Source organism: Eleutherodactylus coqui, chromosome 13 (assembly GCF_035609145.1).
Source record: "Eleutherodactylus coqui strain aEleCoq1 chromosome 13, aEleCoq1.hap1, whole genome shotgun sequence".
NCBI classification, from domain to species: domain Eukaryota; kingdom Metazoa; phylum Chordata; class Amphibia; order Anura; family Eleutherodactylidae; genus Eleutherodactylus; species Eleutherodactylus coqui.
The window spans coordinates 57,595,406-57,614,429 of NC_089849.1; the positions used below are offsets into that span (position 1 = coordinate 57,595,406).

At 45.0% G+C, this 19,024-nt stretch overlaps 1 protein-coding gene across 1 annotated transcript in view; it reads left to right on the top strand.

Annotated features, from left to right (window-relative positions):
- The window catches only part of LOC136587366 (deoxynucleoside triphosphate triphosphohydrolase SAMHD1-like), a 104,313-nt gene that overhangs the window by 30,305 nt on the left and 54,984 nt on the right, over positions 1-19,024 (top strand). The window contains exons 7-8 of the mRNA XM_066585936.1: positions 10,082-10,249; positions 11,054-11,154. Of these exons, the coding sequence (XP_066442033.1) occupies positions 10,082-10,249; positions 11,054-11,154 (269 nt within the window). The remainder of the gene's footprint in view (positions 1-10,081; positions 10,250-11,053; positions 11,155-19,024) is intronic.

The window sequence follows — 19,024 nt, forward strand, 5'->3', positions numbered from 1 at the left end:
CTTTTATTTAAATACTTTAAAAGAACCCGTGCACTAGGTACTATACAACGAATAATAGCATTCTCCCCTAGATATTTCCAACCAGTATCGCATCAGCAAAAATCTGAGAAAATGGGCACTATATTGCGACTTTGGACACAAAAAGCCCCGTAGATAGATGTCACTGGAAATACCCTGAAAATGGTATAAACTGTCCAAGTCTCATCAGGGTTCTATGTTCAGAAAACACTTTATTTATGATGTTTTTTAGGAGGTTGGTATACAAGTATTTGTTTCTAAATGTTTCAAAGAGCTGCCAGTTGCACCTGAAAAGGTGTTAGTGCTGCTGTAGGCAGTTAGAAAGCCAGGGACATGTTTAATGTTTGTAGTTAGGAGTGTAGATAGGATGTGCTATATGTACTCTAAAGGCTCATTTAAATAGAACGATTATCATTTAAAATTTGCTCAAAAGCCATCTTTTGAGCGATTATAATCATTGTGTCTAAATGTGCCCATCTTTCAGTTTTCTGCCGAACGACGGTTTTCTGTTCTGCTTAAAAACCATGGTTTGGCAAAACAGCTGATAAGCAGGACCGCAGGCTGTCTGCTCTCCATGGTGCTGAGTTCTCCACGAGGAGCTAGAGATTACATTGTTTTCTCTTAGCAGCCCATAGCTGAACAATGGAGCTAATTACAGAGCTCAGACCTCTTGCTGAGTTCTGCAACAGCTCCCAGCAGCTCATTTGCATGCAAATGAAGCTGATAAAGTACGAATAGCAATTAGTGCCTATTAGTACTTTATGCAAAATGATTGCTAATCTTTCAATCTTTTGAAAGATCATCTGTGTGTGTAAGTGGGCCTTTATGCGAGCCCTACATTAGTGATTGAACTGTAGAAAGCTACTACAAAGATGAATGGGAGTAATGTGCTGCTGAGATGTTGGCGCACACTGAATAAATGGTGACAAGCTATTGAAGGTTATCAGCTCCCTTCATGTTATGGGAGGTTAATTAACAAGTAGACCACTGACTTTTGATTGCAGGCAGTGATTTATGTAGCTGGTGACAGATAGCATAGGGGCTTTATTTTCCTCTATAACTGGAGGGGGGCCATTATAAATCTGTATACTGCACTACCAGACAGTGATTGTGAGGGTTATGAACATATTAATTTATATATGTATGTATCTTTGATATACGTTTCCGGAGGCTGTAGGCCTAAATTGTACATTCTATTCTGTGTCCTATGAAAAGCTCTGCTAAATGAAGTAGACGTGTAATCTTAAGTGTCCATCATGTCTCCAAGATCTCGTTTAGCTTTTGTTTACAAAGGTTGTGAGGAATGCTTTGATCATTGTCTGCTGTCTAGGTCCAGACACGATGTCTAAATACAAACAAATAAAGCATTGTTTATAGAGAAGACAAAATTATGTACCAGTAAAACAGGTCGACCTCTGTAAAGCAGTTCAACCTCTGATACGCCTACTATTTTTTGTATAAGAAAGACAATGTACACAATAAAACTCAGATTGCTCTAAGACACGACCGTGATGCCTGTGTCTATTGCTTTCTCATGGTGGCTGCCATAACCACCTTTGATTTGGAGCCCCACAGCATATTAACGTAACATGGAAAAATCCCTATCAGTAATTGGCGCCCGATCGCGGGGCTTGATGGAACAAGAGGACCACCTACACCTCGAACCCCCCCGGACCCAGATGGGATAAGGAGCCACTCGGAACCACGGATTGACAAAAACTGCGCAGTAAGGTAAGGTTTTATCTTGCCACAATCTATCCGTGCTTCCTGGCTGCTCCTTTCCTGTCCGAGGGGTAAGAAGTGCATGCCTCTTATAAATCTTCAAGCTTTTTTAAGAATTCATATGGTGGGCTGAATATGCTGTGCGGGTGTTTAACTGTTATTGTCTTTATTTGTTACTTTGCATGGTCAGTGTACAGAATATGATACCCTATTGCCAATCTCTGGAAGGCATGGTATAACTTATACCAGGGAAGCCTAAAATTTTCAGGGGATAAAACCCCTGATGGGATCCTCTTATTAACATAAGAGAAGTAGTAGAGATGAGGTAAAATATGCAGGGTGAGGAAGTACAGAATATGAAACCCGCTTGCCGATCTCGGGAAGGCATGGTATAAATTGTACCAGGGAAGCCTAAAATTTTCAGGGGATAAAATCCCTGAATGGGAGCCTCTTATAGGTATAAGAGAAGTAGTTGAGACGGGGGGAAATAAGCAGGGTTGGGAAGTACCGACACTTTTAGACAAGTGAGGAAGTACTGACACTTAAAAAAAGTACTGACACTTTAGTAACTGACATGCAAATGTTTTTGTCTTTATGTGTGTGTATAAATGGAAGGACCTGTATGAGAGTTAGACTGTGTTATATGGTGTATACTGTCCGGTAACCAGAAACGAAATGAAGCAAAAATGACCAAATGCTGAGCCAGACCACAGGGGGTGGAGCTAGGTGATGTAAGGAGATGGGAGGGAAGAACAATAGGAACAGGTCTTGCTCCACCCTACACACAGTCCAGCCTAGGTGAAAAGTGTGTCTCCATTTTAAGTGGATGTTGGTGTATATATATGTATATTGTGGTAATGTATAGAGTGAAGGTCACTCTTAGACTCCATGTTAAGTCTCTCACTTGAACAAATGGAGTGACCAAAGGAGGGGCATCTAATTTTATTCCTGAGACTAGTTGTGTGAGATAATAGCCCAGGATTACCACAGTGTATATATGTATATACAGATTCGTGGAATATGTGGAATTCAAAAATATTGGGTTGTGTTAATTTGAATATTATTGAATTAAGATATTAATATGAGATAATTGTGTACTTGAAACACCTGATAAGTACTTTAGTCAAATTAATAGCAAAAGTTCTATTTAAAGTGTATCCCATTTCCAATTAACAACAGTATTTTATTTGAAGAGTGTATAAAGAAAATAATAATAATAATAATAAGCCTCTTGGTATACATAAACCGCCAGCCATTGTCCATACTGCTGGTAAAGAGGATAAGGTATGGAAGACTGCATAAGAAAATAGTGAAACAAATAATTGTTTTATGTGTGTGAAAGAATAAAAATTATAAGCCTCTTGGTGTACATAAACCGCCAGCCATTGTCCATACTGCTGGTAAAGAGGATAAGGTGCGGAAGATAGCTAAAGAAATTGGCAAATGAATATTGGTCCCCATCCCACTTATTAGGGTCCCAATCAACTACAGTATGAACCTTTTATAGTGTCTAACTCTCTATAAGGCGTAATTTGAACTAAGTCTTGCTCCTTGCAGCAATACATAAATGGCGCTGTGAACAGGATTACGCAGAGAGTAATACACTAGTTTGTTTTAAAGGAAAATTTTGATAAACTGATAGTTGAAGAATTTCTTGTGATAATCGGGCATAGTGTGAAAATGTCGCCTTTTAAGAAAATCCGCAATAGTACGAAAATGTCGGTAGCTAAGAACAAAGAAGTGTCCGATGAATTGTTAATTATGCCAGGGTGGAATAAAGCCCCCTATAATATATTGGCCGCTGAGTGGTCACAGTGTGGTGAATATCAGTATGTGGGTAGAAATGGGCATAAGTTGTATTGTGTTTGTCATTGGGTAGCCTATTCTGAACGAATTGTGTAAAAACCGCGGTACTAAGAGTTTTTCTTATCTATACATAATTCGCTCATTATTGGAAGTCTGGTGTACAGTAAATACAATCCCAATTTCTACTTCACATATTATCAGTCCGTATAGGAATGAATAAAACCCCCCTTAGTGAGTGTGAATTTGCAGTTTTTGTAAGGTGGGGGCAAGTGTATTACATTCTGGGTTAATCTTAAATAGACAGCCCAGGAAGATAGTCACAGGCAGTGGAACCAGTTATACAGCTATCTGTCTGGACAAGTTTCTGTGTTCTATAGAAGATAAGATAAATTTCAAAGGGTGGGGAGTACTGGGCTTTAGAAGACCTACTTGTCTTTGCAAAGAAATCTGAATTAAGAATTGGTTATATTTGGCTATACAGGAAGTATGTTGTATTATATATATATATACTGTTCAGTAGCTGAAAATGAAATGAGAAAAGAATTCAAAGATGTTCTCTCATTGTCGGGTTAGTTCCCTCTTCCATCTTCACCCCCTCCTTCATCTCAATTCCAACCGTCTCCTCCCCACCCTATGCCAAGTCATCCACTCCAAGGTCAAACATTGGACTGGAGGGATGGACCTGCTGGCATTGTGGACAACAGAACCCGGATTGGAGAGAGAGCTGCCCTGCTTGCGGAGCTCCTCGGTGCAAACCGGTTATGCCTATGCTCACTAGATCCTAGGCTAGTGAGTGGAAGCATGAGGACAAGAAAGAGATGCAGGGAGCGGAGGGTGGAATAGGAGTATATGTAAAACAGGGAAGGCAGTGGGAACGATAATCTAAAATTATGTGAAAAACTATTGTGGCACAGATTAGGATTAAATTAATCATAGAGAATTGAGAAGTGGTAAAATATTTTTAACATTGGGAAAAAGAAAAACAAAAATTTGAGAGAATCCTCCTTGTCTCTTTCTAATATCACACAAAGAGAAGGAAGAAAGTGTAAAACAATTCTATGCCCGCCTTCAACAACATTAGTCAGATCAGGGGTATAGGGGCATAGAAAAGATGGGCAAACATGTACTTAGTATGGCCTTTGTAGAAGGTCTATTGGAATCCCTAAGGTCATAGATAATAAGCCAGAGTGGAGACAGTCTGAATCTCCGGCCCTTTTTCAGACAAAAGGGCATTTATGTAACTGTCCTGCAGGCTTGGACTCCGCCTGAGGGGACTGTGCTGTTGCAATATGTTAATGACTTTCCAGCTTTGTGTTGAGGATCTGAAACATGTCAATCTGCATCTATTTCTCTTCTAAAAATTTTTTTTAGCAGAAAATGGCTGCAAGGCTTAAAAAGGAAAAATTACAGCTTTGTAAACAAAAGGTTGTTGTCTAGCTCAAGAAGGCAGACATCTCACAGAACAACGCAGGGCTGCAGTTCAAGCCATTTCTGTATCTTCTTCTGCTGCCAAAGCTTCGCACCTTTTTGGGACTTGTCTCATACTGCCGTCCCTGGCCTTTCATGCGACAGCAGTATTGACGCAAAAACATGGAGGACGTCCACGGCCACTTGGGTATTACTCCATGAGATTGGATCCGATAGCCTGAGGAGCCCCCTCCTGTGTCCGTGCGGTAGCAGCAGTACAAGCAATGGTTGACAAGTCTTCTGAGTTGGTCCTGGACTACCCCCTAGTGGTTCTCACCCCTCATGACATCCAGAGTATACTCACTCAAGTACAACCTAAACACCTGTCTCTAGCTCGTCAAATAAGGTTGCAATGTGCTTTGCTCATGCCCCCCCTTTTAATATTTATTTTCAATGGTGAACCCGGCTACTCTTCTTCCAATCGAGTATCCTGTTTCAAATGGGGGAGGGGGAGGCATAGGTGATCAAATGGGGGAGGGGGATGCATAGGTGATCTATGTATTACAGATCAGCTATTTTTAAAAATTTTTGCAAATAAGAACGTGATCTATTTGGAATAGAATATCAGCATGATTGTCTAGCATTGATGCAACAAGAAAGTTTAAGTTTTAAAGAGTTATTGAAACCCCTTGTTAATACATATTTTGAGTTGTATTTTATAGATGGTACCAGGGTGATTGACGACTCCACACCAGATGTTCACACAACAAGATCTCTAAAAGCAGAATGCCTCCGCATGTCTCGGTACAAGAAGCGGAACTGAAGGCCCTCACTGAGGCGTGTAGAGTGACAGAAGGTAACCATTTACACTGACTCCTGGTATGTATTCGGCATAGATCATGGTTACGGCCCAATATGGAAGGCCAGACATTTCTAAACTTCTGTAGGACAACCCATTGAGAATGGTGTAGCAGTACAGAACCTTATGAAAGCCCTACTCCTACCAGACAAAGTAGCAATCCTGAAGGTGAAAACTCATACTAAAGCCAACAGTGCAGAAGCAAAAGGCAATGCCCTAGCAGACTTCAGCGCAGACAGCGGCCCTCAAGCCGTGGAAGAAAGAAGAAAAGAAGATACTGACCGCACAAGTCAGAGACTATGATTTGGACTTTGATAAAAATTTGAACATTAATGTACTAAAGACATTACAGTCACAAGCCAGCAAAGAAGAAAAAGATAAATGGACTAATATGGGAGCAGTAGAACAGGGTGGCGTATGGCAAACGGTCAGTAACTTGCCTACCACGATCCCTGTACCCCATGATGGCCCAGCTGATCCATGGAAAGACTCACCTATCGAAGGCAGCTATGTTACCTACGCTTGAGAGAGAAAGGGTTGCCCCCTGGGTTCTTTGTAGCTGCTACATCATTTGTCCAGTTTTGCATGAGCTATGCCGTAAGCAACAGGGTAGAAGTAAATTGACCACAAAGGCACTTGCCAGGACCACTCTACCCATTTCAGGGATTGCAAATTGACGACATTCAGCTCCCACGTGTTGGGAAGTATGAATATGTGCTTGTTGATGATGTTTTTCAGGTTGGAGGCGTACCCTGTTACAAAAGTAAATGAGCAGGTAACCGAAAAGAAGCTCATGAATAAGGTAATCTGCAGATACGGGGTACCAGAGGTAATCGAGTCAGATAGAGGTACACATTTCACAGGTGAAATAATGCAACACTTCATGTCTGCCCTGGGTAACTCCCAGGCATTTGACACCCCTTATCATCCACAAAGAGCCAGAAAACCATATTGCATTATAATATTTCTCTTCAGGCAATGAAACCCTGCACCAGAGGAAAACGAAAATGGTATGATACCCTATTAGGGGGAATTGGTACAGGTGTAGGGGTTCTAAACTCTATAGATTTAGAGGTGATGAAGAATAAAATGGCTGGGGTAGGACAGGATGTTTCTAGATTGATAAATGTTCAGGCACAATGCATGCCTTCCTTGTTCCTCCCCCGATGTCTTGCATTAGGATATGATAAGGATGTATTAACGCTTTTTAATCTGGTTTTGCGGTTTAAAAGGATTTGTTTGTAAATATGAGTAAATTCATGAACTATACACAATGTAGCCTGCAATATGTATATATGATTCACGAGAGGGACAAAGCAGTCAGATGTGATGACAAATAATGAAAAATTGTGGAGAAATATTTTCAAGAATGTAATTCCAGTAGCATCCTGGATACGGCCCCGGGCTGATGGTGTAGAATGCTCTGATGAGTATAGCACTGGGGAAATGACTTTATGATGTAAAGGACACAAGCCTGATGTGTAAGTCTGTAGTACTACCTGTGGTGTTCGGACCGCCTCTATATGCTTTACAATATTGGTTGCCCAAGTTCACAGGTATGATGATTTATAGTGAAAGTAAAACCCATGGTATAGAGAACTGTGAAGAAACACTGGATGGCCTAGCATGCGGACGGAGTACAGCCGCATATGAGCCATGTTTCCAGCAGCCTTCAATCAGCATATGTGATTGGACGGTGTTACCTGCTTCATCTATATGCTGATAGAAGTTGGCCCCCAATATGTATATATTCTTTGTTGCCAACCGAACTGGAACCACCAGTATGTATAATCTCACCACTCCATTGTCTGGATGTATACAGAACATATCGGTGATACATTGATTTACAGAAACTTACACATTTTTGTCAGATGCTGAAGCAACATTAAGGTACTACTGGCACCCAGATGCTATCCCTATGACAACTCTGACTGTATCCTTGGGTAGAATTGTAAGACTAATGATAGATACTGAACACCTTTAAAAGCATCTGGATGTTACTAACCTCTCCCTTATGGAATTAGAAAAAATGTATGGGTAGGAGATAAGCTAGTCAGCCTAGGTACTAAGATCCAGGTAGACACAGAGTATAACTGGTATGATATTTTTACTGAATGGTCACCTACAGCAGGAAAGATGATGGATTTTATGTTTCACCCTTTACTAATACTGTTTCTTTTGTTCATTCTTTTGAGTGTTTGCAATTTATGGACATTCTGTGGGATACGGAGACAAGCAAATTATCTGGAATCGCTCCCTCTACGATATCGTTAAAACAGTCATACGTAAAAGAGCAACAACAGTGGGGATCCGGCGAAGAGGATAGAAAGACCGGCGGGGGTGGCTTAGCACCCTTGATAGTACCACTACAAAGGCTCTTTTCAAGATGGACTGTTTCAAAATGGGGGATTGTGAGGGTTATGAACATATTAATTTATATATGTATGTATCTTTGATATACGTTTCCGGAGGCTGTAGGCCTAAATTGTACATTCTATTCTGTGTCCTATGAAAAGCTCTGCTAAATGAAGTAGACGTGTAATCTTAAGTGTCCATCATGTCTCCAAGATCTCGTTTAGCTTTTGTTTACAAAGGTTGTGAGGAATGCTTTGATCATTGTCTGCTGTCTAGGTCCAGACACGATGTCTAAATACAAACAAATAAAGCATTGTTTATAGAGAAGACAAAATTATGTACCAGTAAAACAGGTCGACCTCTGTAAAGCAGTTCAACCTCTGATACGCCTACTATTTTTTGTATAAGAAAGACAATGTACACAATAAAACTCAGATTGCTCTAAGACACGACCGTGATGCCTGTGTCTATTGCTTTCTCATGGTGGCTGCCATAACCACCTTTGATTTGGAGCCCCACAGCATATTAACGTAACATGGAAAAATCCCTATCAGTGATCTAGGCCATTTGCAAGCAGAAGGGGTAGTGGATAAAATGACACATTAAATAGTGGTCTCGCTTGATTTGAGGGATCGCTTGATCCACTAAATACCCTAAGAATCCTGTTATGTGCGAATGTTTTTAGAACGACAGGGATAGTGCAATCTCTTTGAAACATTCATAAACAAATATATGCCTACCTCTTTTATAAAGATCATAAATAAAGTGTTTTATATAAACCAAATTCTTTGCAGAGCCCCTAGCAACTAGCCTCTCCTATGTTTGTCGCTTCACCCGTGGGGCACATGTTAAATTAATATATTGTGTATAAAATCTGGGATTCTTATGCATCATAAAACCGCCTCTCGTGTGTCAGTTGCTGAGTAACACATTCATTGAGTTGGGACTTACTTTAGAGATATCCTGTTTGTTGGCTGCACTTCCTGCCCTCTCAAAACTGGAATTAAAAGTCCCCTCTGTGATGTTAAAATGAGAATCTCTACCATTTCCAAACGCTTCCATGAAGTACACGGAGAAGATGTAAGCGCGTTTAAGTTCTTAGGCTTCATGCCCACGGCCGGGTCAGAGTCCGACTGCGAAATCTTGCAGCAGAATCAGACCCGGTGTCGGCCAGAGACCCTATACCTGCTTGGATCCGCGGCAAGTGCCTCGTCTGGCAAGTTGGCGTGCATGCGCAGTGCAGGGCATGATGCTGCCATCTTGCCGGCGATTACGCGGATCCATGGCGACTCACCCTGGGACGGACGGCTTTCATTGAGTGCAATGGAAGCCGTATGTGCGATTTTCCCGCACACGGAAAATTGCAGTTGATTTCTGCTCATGGGCAGGGAAGAATCTTTTAACATGGCAGGTCTATGGACAGACATAGCTGCAGAATTCGTGGCGGGCATCTGGCTGTGAATTCTGCAGTGATAATCTGTCCGTGGGCATTGGGCCTTAGATATTGAGAGAGTGCTGCAATCACAGAGGGGCGACGATTACAGAGGAAACCTTCTAAATACAGAAACAAAATGGATTTTCACCATTGCACATCACTGGGGTTAAATGTGAGGCAGGATGTACTTTTGCGCTCTTGATGTTGTTTCTCTCGGGGAAGAATGGACACCTGGCTTTATGATTGTTGGGGGACCCAGCAGTTGGACTAACAACAATCAGACACTTATCACCTAGCCTGTGGATAGGTAATAGGCTGTAATTCTGGGAATTCAGCTTTACTGATAAACTGTCGTATTATTAAAAATGACATTAAGATTTCCTTATAACCTAGAAGTGATTTCACAATTGTGTTTATAATTATTGTATTTTGAAACACAAATCAATGTGAATCTGTTACTAATACAAATGTATTTTCAGCATGAGGAAACTTCCGTAAAAATGTTTGAACATCTTGTATCCAACGGTCTGCGTGAGAAAATGGAGAAATACGGCTTGATTGATGAGGATTCTAAATTTATCAAGGAGATGATAGTAGGGCCTCCTGAAAGTGAGATAATGGGTGGGCCTCCTGAAAGCGGGAACCTAGTAAGTTACAAATCATCATCATCAGTAATTGAAACCTGTACTTCCATTCTATATTTCTCAAGTAGAGTGACATTCATCTTAAAAGAACAGTAACTGTGACCTCCTTGTTCTCAAAATCACAGTGAGCCCAAAAGGGTTAGCTTTTTTCAAAACACACACTACAATTAGAACTTAACCAATAATTTTAACTTCCTGTGAATTTCCACCCACTACATAAAGTTCAGTTAAGGCAGTTAAGGCCCTTTTACACAGGACGAGTGTTGGGCAAACGATGCCCGACACTTGTCCCCATGTATACTCGCTCCCGTGCTTATTACACAGGAGGGAGTATCGCTGGATCGCTCACAGCAGGGAGGCTGGAGGAGAGTTCTCTTCCCGCTCTCCCTCCGCCCCTCTACATTCACTTTAAGCAGCGGCCGTTCAGTGTTGAACAGCTTTTGTTCGGCTCTCAGGCATGCTGAAACTGAATGACTGGACAACTCTCGCTCAGTTGTTCAGCCTCTGCATGCATTTATACGGGACGACTATCGTTAAAAATCCTGCGGGAGTGCTTGGTTTTGAACAACCACCAACGATAATCGTCCCGTGTAAAAGGGCCTTTAGATTGTTATCCAAGTCACAATTATAGACAACCGAATCAGACCACATTTTATTGGTAATCGATGTAGAAATTCAGGTAATTTCAAAACCTCATTTCCTTTTTCTCGCAACAGTAAAGAGCAGTTTTGTTTCTGCACTTTTGATTTGACGATGCAGGTAAACAATCTAAAGCCATTTGTAATGAGCAGTTTTCTCATTTTGCAGTGGAAATATGAAGGACGGACAGAAGAGAAAAGCTTTCTTTATGAGATTGTGGCCAACAAGCAAAATGGTGTTGATGTAGACAAAATGGACTACTTTGCCAGGTAAAGAAAAAGTTCATATACTTGCTGCGGTGGCTGCTTCCCACATGTATGTCTGCTCCTGAACAATCCTTTAACTTCAGCCAGGTGAGAGACCGACTTCACCGCCCAGGCCCAAGCGGCAGCATAATAGTACCATAAAATATCTCCTTTGGGTACGTCATCGGAGCGGGGTGCTTCCCACAAAATGTCGTACCCTTAGGTCATGGGGATAGCGCGAGATCATAGCAGATCTCGCGCAATCCCGCAGAGGGAGCCGGCTGTCACTAGTAGCCGGCGTCCCGCTGCAACTGCGGGGGGCATCAGAGATGTTCCCCTCCGCTGTTAACCCCTTTCCTGCCGCGATCTAAGTAGATGGCGGCAGGAAAAGGATTCACAGAGGGAGCACGCTCTCTCTGTGTCTCCAGCTGGCTCTCGCGATGTTATCGCAAGAGCGCGGTTGGTTGCTTTGCAACAGGATGCCAGATACCAGCGTCCTGTATTGCTATAACCTGTGATAGCTATAGTAAGTGATAAGGCGTGGCAGGGAAGAAGTCCTGCCATGCCTTATCGCAGCGATCTGCAATGCTACAGTAAAAGTCCCCCAGAGGGACACAGACTGTGTAAAAAAAAGAGAAAAATAAAGTACAAAAAATAAAAATGTAAAAAAAAAATGTTAAACCCTTTTTTTAAGTTTTTCTGTTATTAGCGTAAAAAAATTAAAAATCCCACATATTTGGTATTGACGCGTTCGGAACGACGCATACAATACATTAAACATGCTTTCGTTAAACAAAAAGTGCTAAAAAACTGAAGCAAAATGCTAATTTTCAGCATTTTGCCTCCCAAAAAACGCAATAAAAGTGATGAAAAAACATGTGTACCCCAAAATGGTACCAAGAAAAACTACAGCTCGTCTCGCACAAAATAAGCCCTCATAGAGCTCCGTCCATGGAAAAATAAAAAAATTATAGCATTTTGAATGCAGTGAGTTTAGAAAAAAATAATAATTTAAAAAAAAAGGGTTTTTATTGTGGAAAAGTGGAAAAACCTAAAAAAAAATATAAGAATTTTGGTATTGTTGTAACCGTACCGACCCACAGAAAAAAATGCAGTGTATCATTTATGCTGCATTATTAACGCTTTAAAAAAAAAAATCTATGGCAGAATTGATGCGTTATCTCTCCCTACGATCATAAAAAAAATAATAAAAGTTTTACAATGTAGTCCTATGTACCAATAAAAACTACAGTTCGCCACGCAAAAAACAAGCCCTTATATAGCCACGTTGACGGAAAAATAAAAAAGTTATGGCTTTTGAAAAATGGAGATGAAAAAATACCAAAAATCGTTTGCTCCTCAACGCCAAAATAGGCCATGTCATTAAGGGGTTAAATAAACTCTGCCATTATATATCCCACTTAAAAAGAAAAAGTTGGAGGACGCATTTCAACTCGTAACGCCGAGCCTTGGTCACCAAAGGACTACCGGCTCCGTTTTCCTTTTGGAGATATTTTCTGTTACTTTGCCAGGTACCTGTTATCTACTGCACGCACTTCATTCATTACTTTCTCTTAGGCTGAGTTCACTTATACATATTGTGTCTAGGCAGCTGCTTTATGCCTGTTGGCTGTCTTTACTTTATGCTTGTGCACTGTCCATAGACACACACCGCATGCAACATTTTTCAACGAAATGTCCAATACATCAATGTCCAATGTATTTTTTGGGCAATGTCCAGAGTCCAACTGATACAACAGATGCCACAACGGCTCCCATAGCAAAGTATGTTCAGCATCATTTTCCCTCTGTACTGCTATTTGTGTTACTTAATTATTATTTGGGGGGCACAATTGGGCAGATATACTATCAACAATACACAATTGTTTTGTCACAGAGAACTGCCTTGTGTGCTGTGCACCATATTTATGTGGTTTAGACACTTTTTTTCTGGGTCTGATAACGGGGCATGATTTTGCAGGAAGGGAGTGTGGCTTCATGGTGAAGGGCGCATGGCCTAAATGTGACATTGTGTGCCATAATTTTGTTGCAAAATCTAGCTTAAACAAAGGGCCCTTTTACAAGAAATGATTATTATTCAGTTAACTGCTGGATCTAGAGATGAGCGAACGTACTCTTCCGAGCTTGATACTCGTTCGAGTATTAGCGTGTTCGAGATGCTCGTTACTCGTAACGAGCACCACGCGATGTTCGGGTTACTTTCACTTTCATCTCTGAGACGTTAGCGCGCTTTTCTGGCCAATAGAAAGACAGGGAAGGCATTACAACTTCCCCCTGCGACGTTCAAGCCCTATACCACCCCCCTGCAGTGAGTGGCTGGCGAGATCAGGTGTCACCCGAGTATATAAATCGGCCCCTCCCGCGGCTCGCCACAGATGCATTCTGACATAGTTCAGGGACAGTGCTGCTGGTGCCGGAGCTGCTATAGGGAGAGTGTTAGGAGTTATTTTAGGCTTCAAAAACCCCAACGGTCCTTCTTAGGGCCACATCTAACCATGTGCAGTACTGTGGAGGCTGCTTTTTGTAGTGTTGCACATTTTTTTTTTTTGTATATCGGCCGTGCAGAGCATTGTACCCTGCAGTAATTAGACATAGTGCAGGGCCAGTAGTGGTGAGGCAGGGACAGAATACATATATTGTGAGGCAGGGACAGAACACATATATTGTGAGGCAGGGACAGAAGACATATATTTATTGAATATAGGCAGTGGGCCTTTGCAAAAACATTTGGGAAAAAAAATCTATTTGGGCTGCCTGTGACTGTCCTCAGTGTTCTGGGTCTGTGCTGGGTGTAGTAGTCCTCCTAATTCATACGCAGCCAGCTAAGTGTTACAGCAGGCTTGCGCAAAATTATTTCCTGGCGTTGTGTTGGCTGTTAAATCACCGCTGTATTGCAGTCCACAGTACAACACTCTGCAGTTATTTGACATACTCCAGGGCCAGTAGCGGTGACGCAGAGAGAGAAGACATATACAGTGTATATAGGCAGTGGGCCTTTGCAAAAACATTTGGGGAAAAAAATCTATTTGGGCTGCCTGTGACTGTCCTCAGTGTTCTGGGTCTGTGCTGGGTGTAGTAGTCCTCCTAATTCATACGCAGCCAGCTAAGTGTTACAGCAGGCTTGCGCAAAATTATTTCCTGGCGTTCCGTAAGCGAAGTCAGCCTCCAACCACAGGCCAATAAGCGGCACATTTAATTACAGCGTTCTGTTTCTGCACTACTGGTAATACACCATGCTGAGGGGTAGGGGTAGGCCTATAGGACGTGGACGCGGGCGAGGACGCGGAGGCCCAAGTCAGGGTGTGGGCACAGGCCGAGCCAGTGCGGTGACCAGGGGTAGAGGCAGGGCCAGACCGAATAATCCACCAAATGTTTCCCAAAGCGCCCCCTAGCGCCATGCCACCCTGCAGAGGTCAAGGTGCTCAACGGTGTGGCAGCTTTTCACAGAGACGCCTGACGACCGACGAACAGTGGTGTGCAACCTTTGTCGCGCCAAGATCAGCTGGGGAGCCACCACCACCAGCATGCGCAGGCATATGATGGCCAAGCACCCCACAAGGTGGGACGAAGGCCGTTCACCGCCTCCGGTTTGCACCACTGCCTCTCCCCCTGTGCCCCAACCTGCCACTGAGATCCAACCCCCCTCTGAGGACACAGGCACTACCGTCTCCTGGCCTGCACCCACACCCTCACCTCCGCTGTCCTCGGCCCCATCCAGCAATGTCTCTCAGCGCAGCGTCCAGACGTCGCTAGCGCCACTGTTTGAGCGCGAGCGCAAGTACACCGCCACGCACCCGCACGCTCAAGCGTTAAACGTGCACATTGCCAAATTGCTCAGCCTGGAGATGCTGCCGTATAGGCTTGTGGAAACGGAGGCTTTCAAAAGCATGATGGCGGCGGCGGCCCCGCGCTACTCGGTTCCCAGTCGCCACTACTTTTCCCGATGTGCCGTCCCAGCCCTGCACGACCACGTCTCCCGCAACATTGTACGCGCCCTCACCAACGCGGTTACTGCCAAGGTCCACTTAACAACGGACACGTGGACAAGCACAGGCGGGCAGGGCCACTATATCTCCCTGACGGCACATTGGGTGAATTTAGTGGAGGCTGGGACAGAGTCAGAGCCTGGGACCGCTCACGTCCTACCCACCCCCCGAATTGCGTGCCCCAGCTCGGTGGTGGTATCTGCGGCGGTGTATGCTTCCTCTACTAAACCACCCTCCTCCTCCTCCTCCTACGCAACCTCTGTCTCGCAATCAAGATGTGTCAGCAGCAGCACGTCGCCAGCAGTCGGTGTCGCGCGGCATGGCAGCGCAGCGGTGGGCAAGCGTCAGCAGGCCGTGCTGAAACTACTCAGCTTAGGAGAGAAGAGGCACATGGCCCACGAACTGCTGCAGGGTCTGACAGAGCAGACTGACCGCTGGCTTGCGCCGCTGAGCCTCCAACCGGGCATGGTCGTGTGTGACAACGGCCGTAACCTGGTGGCAGCTCTGCAGCTCGGCAGCCTCACGCACGTGCCATGCCTGGCCCACGTCTTTAATTTGGTAGTTCAGCGCTTTCTGAAAAGCTACCCACACTTGTCATACCTGCTCGGAAAGGTGCACCGGGTCAGCGCACAACTCCGCAACTCCAAGACGGACACTGCCACCCTGCGGACCCTGCAACATCGGTTTCATCTGCCAGTGCACGATTGCTGTGCGACGTGCCCACACAGTGGAACTCTACGCTCCACATGTTGGCCAGGCTCTATGAGCAGCGTAGAGCTATAGTGGAATACCAACTCCAACATGGGCGGCGTAGTGGAAGTCAGCCTCCTCAATTATTTACAGAAGAGTGGGCCTGGTTGGCAGACATCTGCCAGGTCCTTGGAAACTTTGAGGAGTCTACCCAGATGCTGAGCGGGGATGCTGCAATCATTAGCGTCACCATTCCTCTGTTATGCCTCTTGAGAAGTTCCCTGCAAAGTATAAAGGCAGATGCTTTGCACTTGGAAACGGAGGCGGGGGAAGACAGTATGTCGCTGGATAGTCAGAGCACCCTCATGTCTATATCTCAGCGCGTTGAGGAGGAGGAGGAGTAGGAGGGGGAGGAGCATGAGGAGGAGGGGGAAGAGACAGCTTGGCCCACTGCTGAGGGTACACATGCTGCTTGCCTGTCATCCTTTTAGCGTGTATGGCCAGAGGAGGAGGAAGAGGAGGAGGATCCTGAAAGTGATCTTCCTAGTGAGGACAGCCATGTGTTGTGTACAGGTACCCTGGCACACATGGCTGACTTCATGTTAGGATGCCTTTCTCGTGACCCTCGCGTTACACGCATTCTGGCCACTACGGATTACTGGGTGTACACACTGCTCGACCCACGGTATAAGGAGAACCTTTCCACTCTCATTCCCGAAGAGGACAGGAGTTCCAGAATGATGCTATACCACAGGGCGCTGGTGGACAAACTGATGGTAAACTTCCCATCCGACAGCGCTAGTGGCCGAAGGCGCAGTTCCGAGGGCCAGGTAGCAGGGGAGGCGCGGAGATCAGGCAGCATGTACAGCGCAGGAAGGGGACCATTATCCAAGGCCTTTGCCAGCTTTCTGGCTCCCCAGCAAAACTGTGTCACCGCTCCCCAGTCAAGGCTGAGTTGGCGGGAGCACTGTAAAAGGATGGTGAGGGAGTACGTAGCCGATCGCACGACCGTCCTCGGTGACGCCTCTGCCCCCTACAACTACTGGGTGTCGAAGCTGGACACGTGGCCTGAACTCGCGCTGTATGCCCTGGAGGTGCTTGCTTGTCCTGCGGCTAGCGTCTTGTCAGAGAGTGTGTTTAGTGTGGCTGGGGGAATCATCATGGATAAGCGTACCCACCTGTCAACCGACAGTGCCGACAGGCTTACACTCATCAAGATGAACCAAGTCTGGATTTCCCCAGACTTCTCTTCTTCACCAGCGGACAGCAGCGATACCTAAGCAATACGTAGGCTGCACCCGCGGATGGAAGCATCGTTCTCTATCACCATCAAAAACGGGGACCTTTTTGCTTCATCAATCTGTGTATAATATTCCTCCTCCTCCTCCTGCTCCTCCTCCTGAAACCTCACATAATCACGCCGAACGGGCAATTTTTCTTAGGCCCACAAGGCTCAGTCATATAATTTTTCTAAACAATTTTTATACGTTTCAATGCTCATTAAAGCGTTGAAACTTTCACCTCAACCAATTTTTATTTTAACTGGCCTGCCTCCAGGCCTAGTTACCAATTAAGCCACATTAACCAAAGCGATTAATGGGTTTCACCTGCCCTCTTGGTTGGGCATGGGCAATTTTTCTGAGCTACATTAGTACTGTTGGTACACCAATTTTTTGGGGGCCCTCGCCTACAGTGTAATCCAATTAATTTTTAGCCCACCTGCATTACAGCTGACGTTACATCAGCTGTGTTGGGCACTGCAATGGGATATATTTATGTACCGCCGGTGGGTTCCAGGGAGCCACCCATGCCGTGGGTCCACAGGGAGTTGTAACTGCATGTGTCCACTTCTAAAGAACCCCAGTCTGACTGGGGCATGCAGTGTGGGCCGAAGCCCACCTGCATTAAGCACGACATTACCTCAGCTGTGTTGGGCACTGCAATGGGATATATTTATGTACCGCCGGTGGGTTCCAGGGAGCCACCCATGCCGTGGGTCCACAGGGAGTTGTAACTGCATGTGTCCACTTCTAAAGAACCCCAGTCTAACTCTGGCATGCAGTGTGGGCCGAAGCCCACCTGCATTAAGCACGACATTACCTCAGCTGTGTTGGGCAATGCAATGGGATATATTTATGTACCGCCGGTGGGTTCCAGGGAGCCACCCATGCCGTGGGTCCACAGGGAGTTGTAACTGCATGTGTCCACTTCTAAAGAACCCCAGTCTGACTGGGGCATGCAGTGTGGGCCGAAGCCCACCTGCATTAAACACGACATTACCTCAGCTGTGATGGGCAATGCAATGGGATACATTTATGTACCGCCGGTGGGTTCCAGGGAGCCACCCATGCTGTGGGTGCACACGGAATTCCCATTGCGGAGTTGTACCTGCCTGTGACTATTTATAAAAAACCGCGGTCTGACTGGGGCATGCAGACACCTTGACAGAATGAATAGTGTGTGGCACATAGGTTCCCCATTGCTATGCCCACATGTGCAGCTCTAGATGGAGGTGGCACAGGATTGGATTTCTCATTGCTTCTGTACAGCATTGTGGACTATCGCCCCGCCCCCTTTAAAGAGGGTCGCTGCCTAGCCGTGCCAACCCTCTGCAGTGTGTGCCTGCGGTTCCTCCTCATGGCAGACGCACTTATAAATAGACATGAGTGTGGCGTGGCATGAGGGCAGCTGAAGGCTGGGCAGGGACAGTTTGGTGTGTGCTGTGGACACTGGGTCGTGCGGGGGTGGGGGTGTGTGGTTGGTCAGCATGTAACCCAGGAGAAGTGGCAGCGGAGTGTCATGCAGGCAGTGATTGTGCTTTGTTGGAGGTAGTGTGGTGCTTAGCAAAGGTATGCCATGCTAATGAGGGCTTTTCAGAAGTAAAAATTGTTGGGAGGTGGGGGGGCCACTCTTGCCGCTATTGTGGCTTAATAGTGGAACCTGGCAACTTGAGATGCAGCCCAACATGTAGCCCCTCACCTGCCCTATCCGTTGCTGTGTCGTTCCCATCACTTTCTTGAATTGCCCCGATTTTCACAAATGAAAACCTTAGCGAGCATCGGCGATATACAAAAATGCTCAGGTCGCCCATTGACTTCAATGGGGTTCGTTACTCAAAACGAATCCCCGAGCATCGCGATAATTTCGTCCCGAGTAACGAGCACCCGAGCATTTTGGTGCTCGCTCATCTCTAGCTG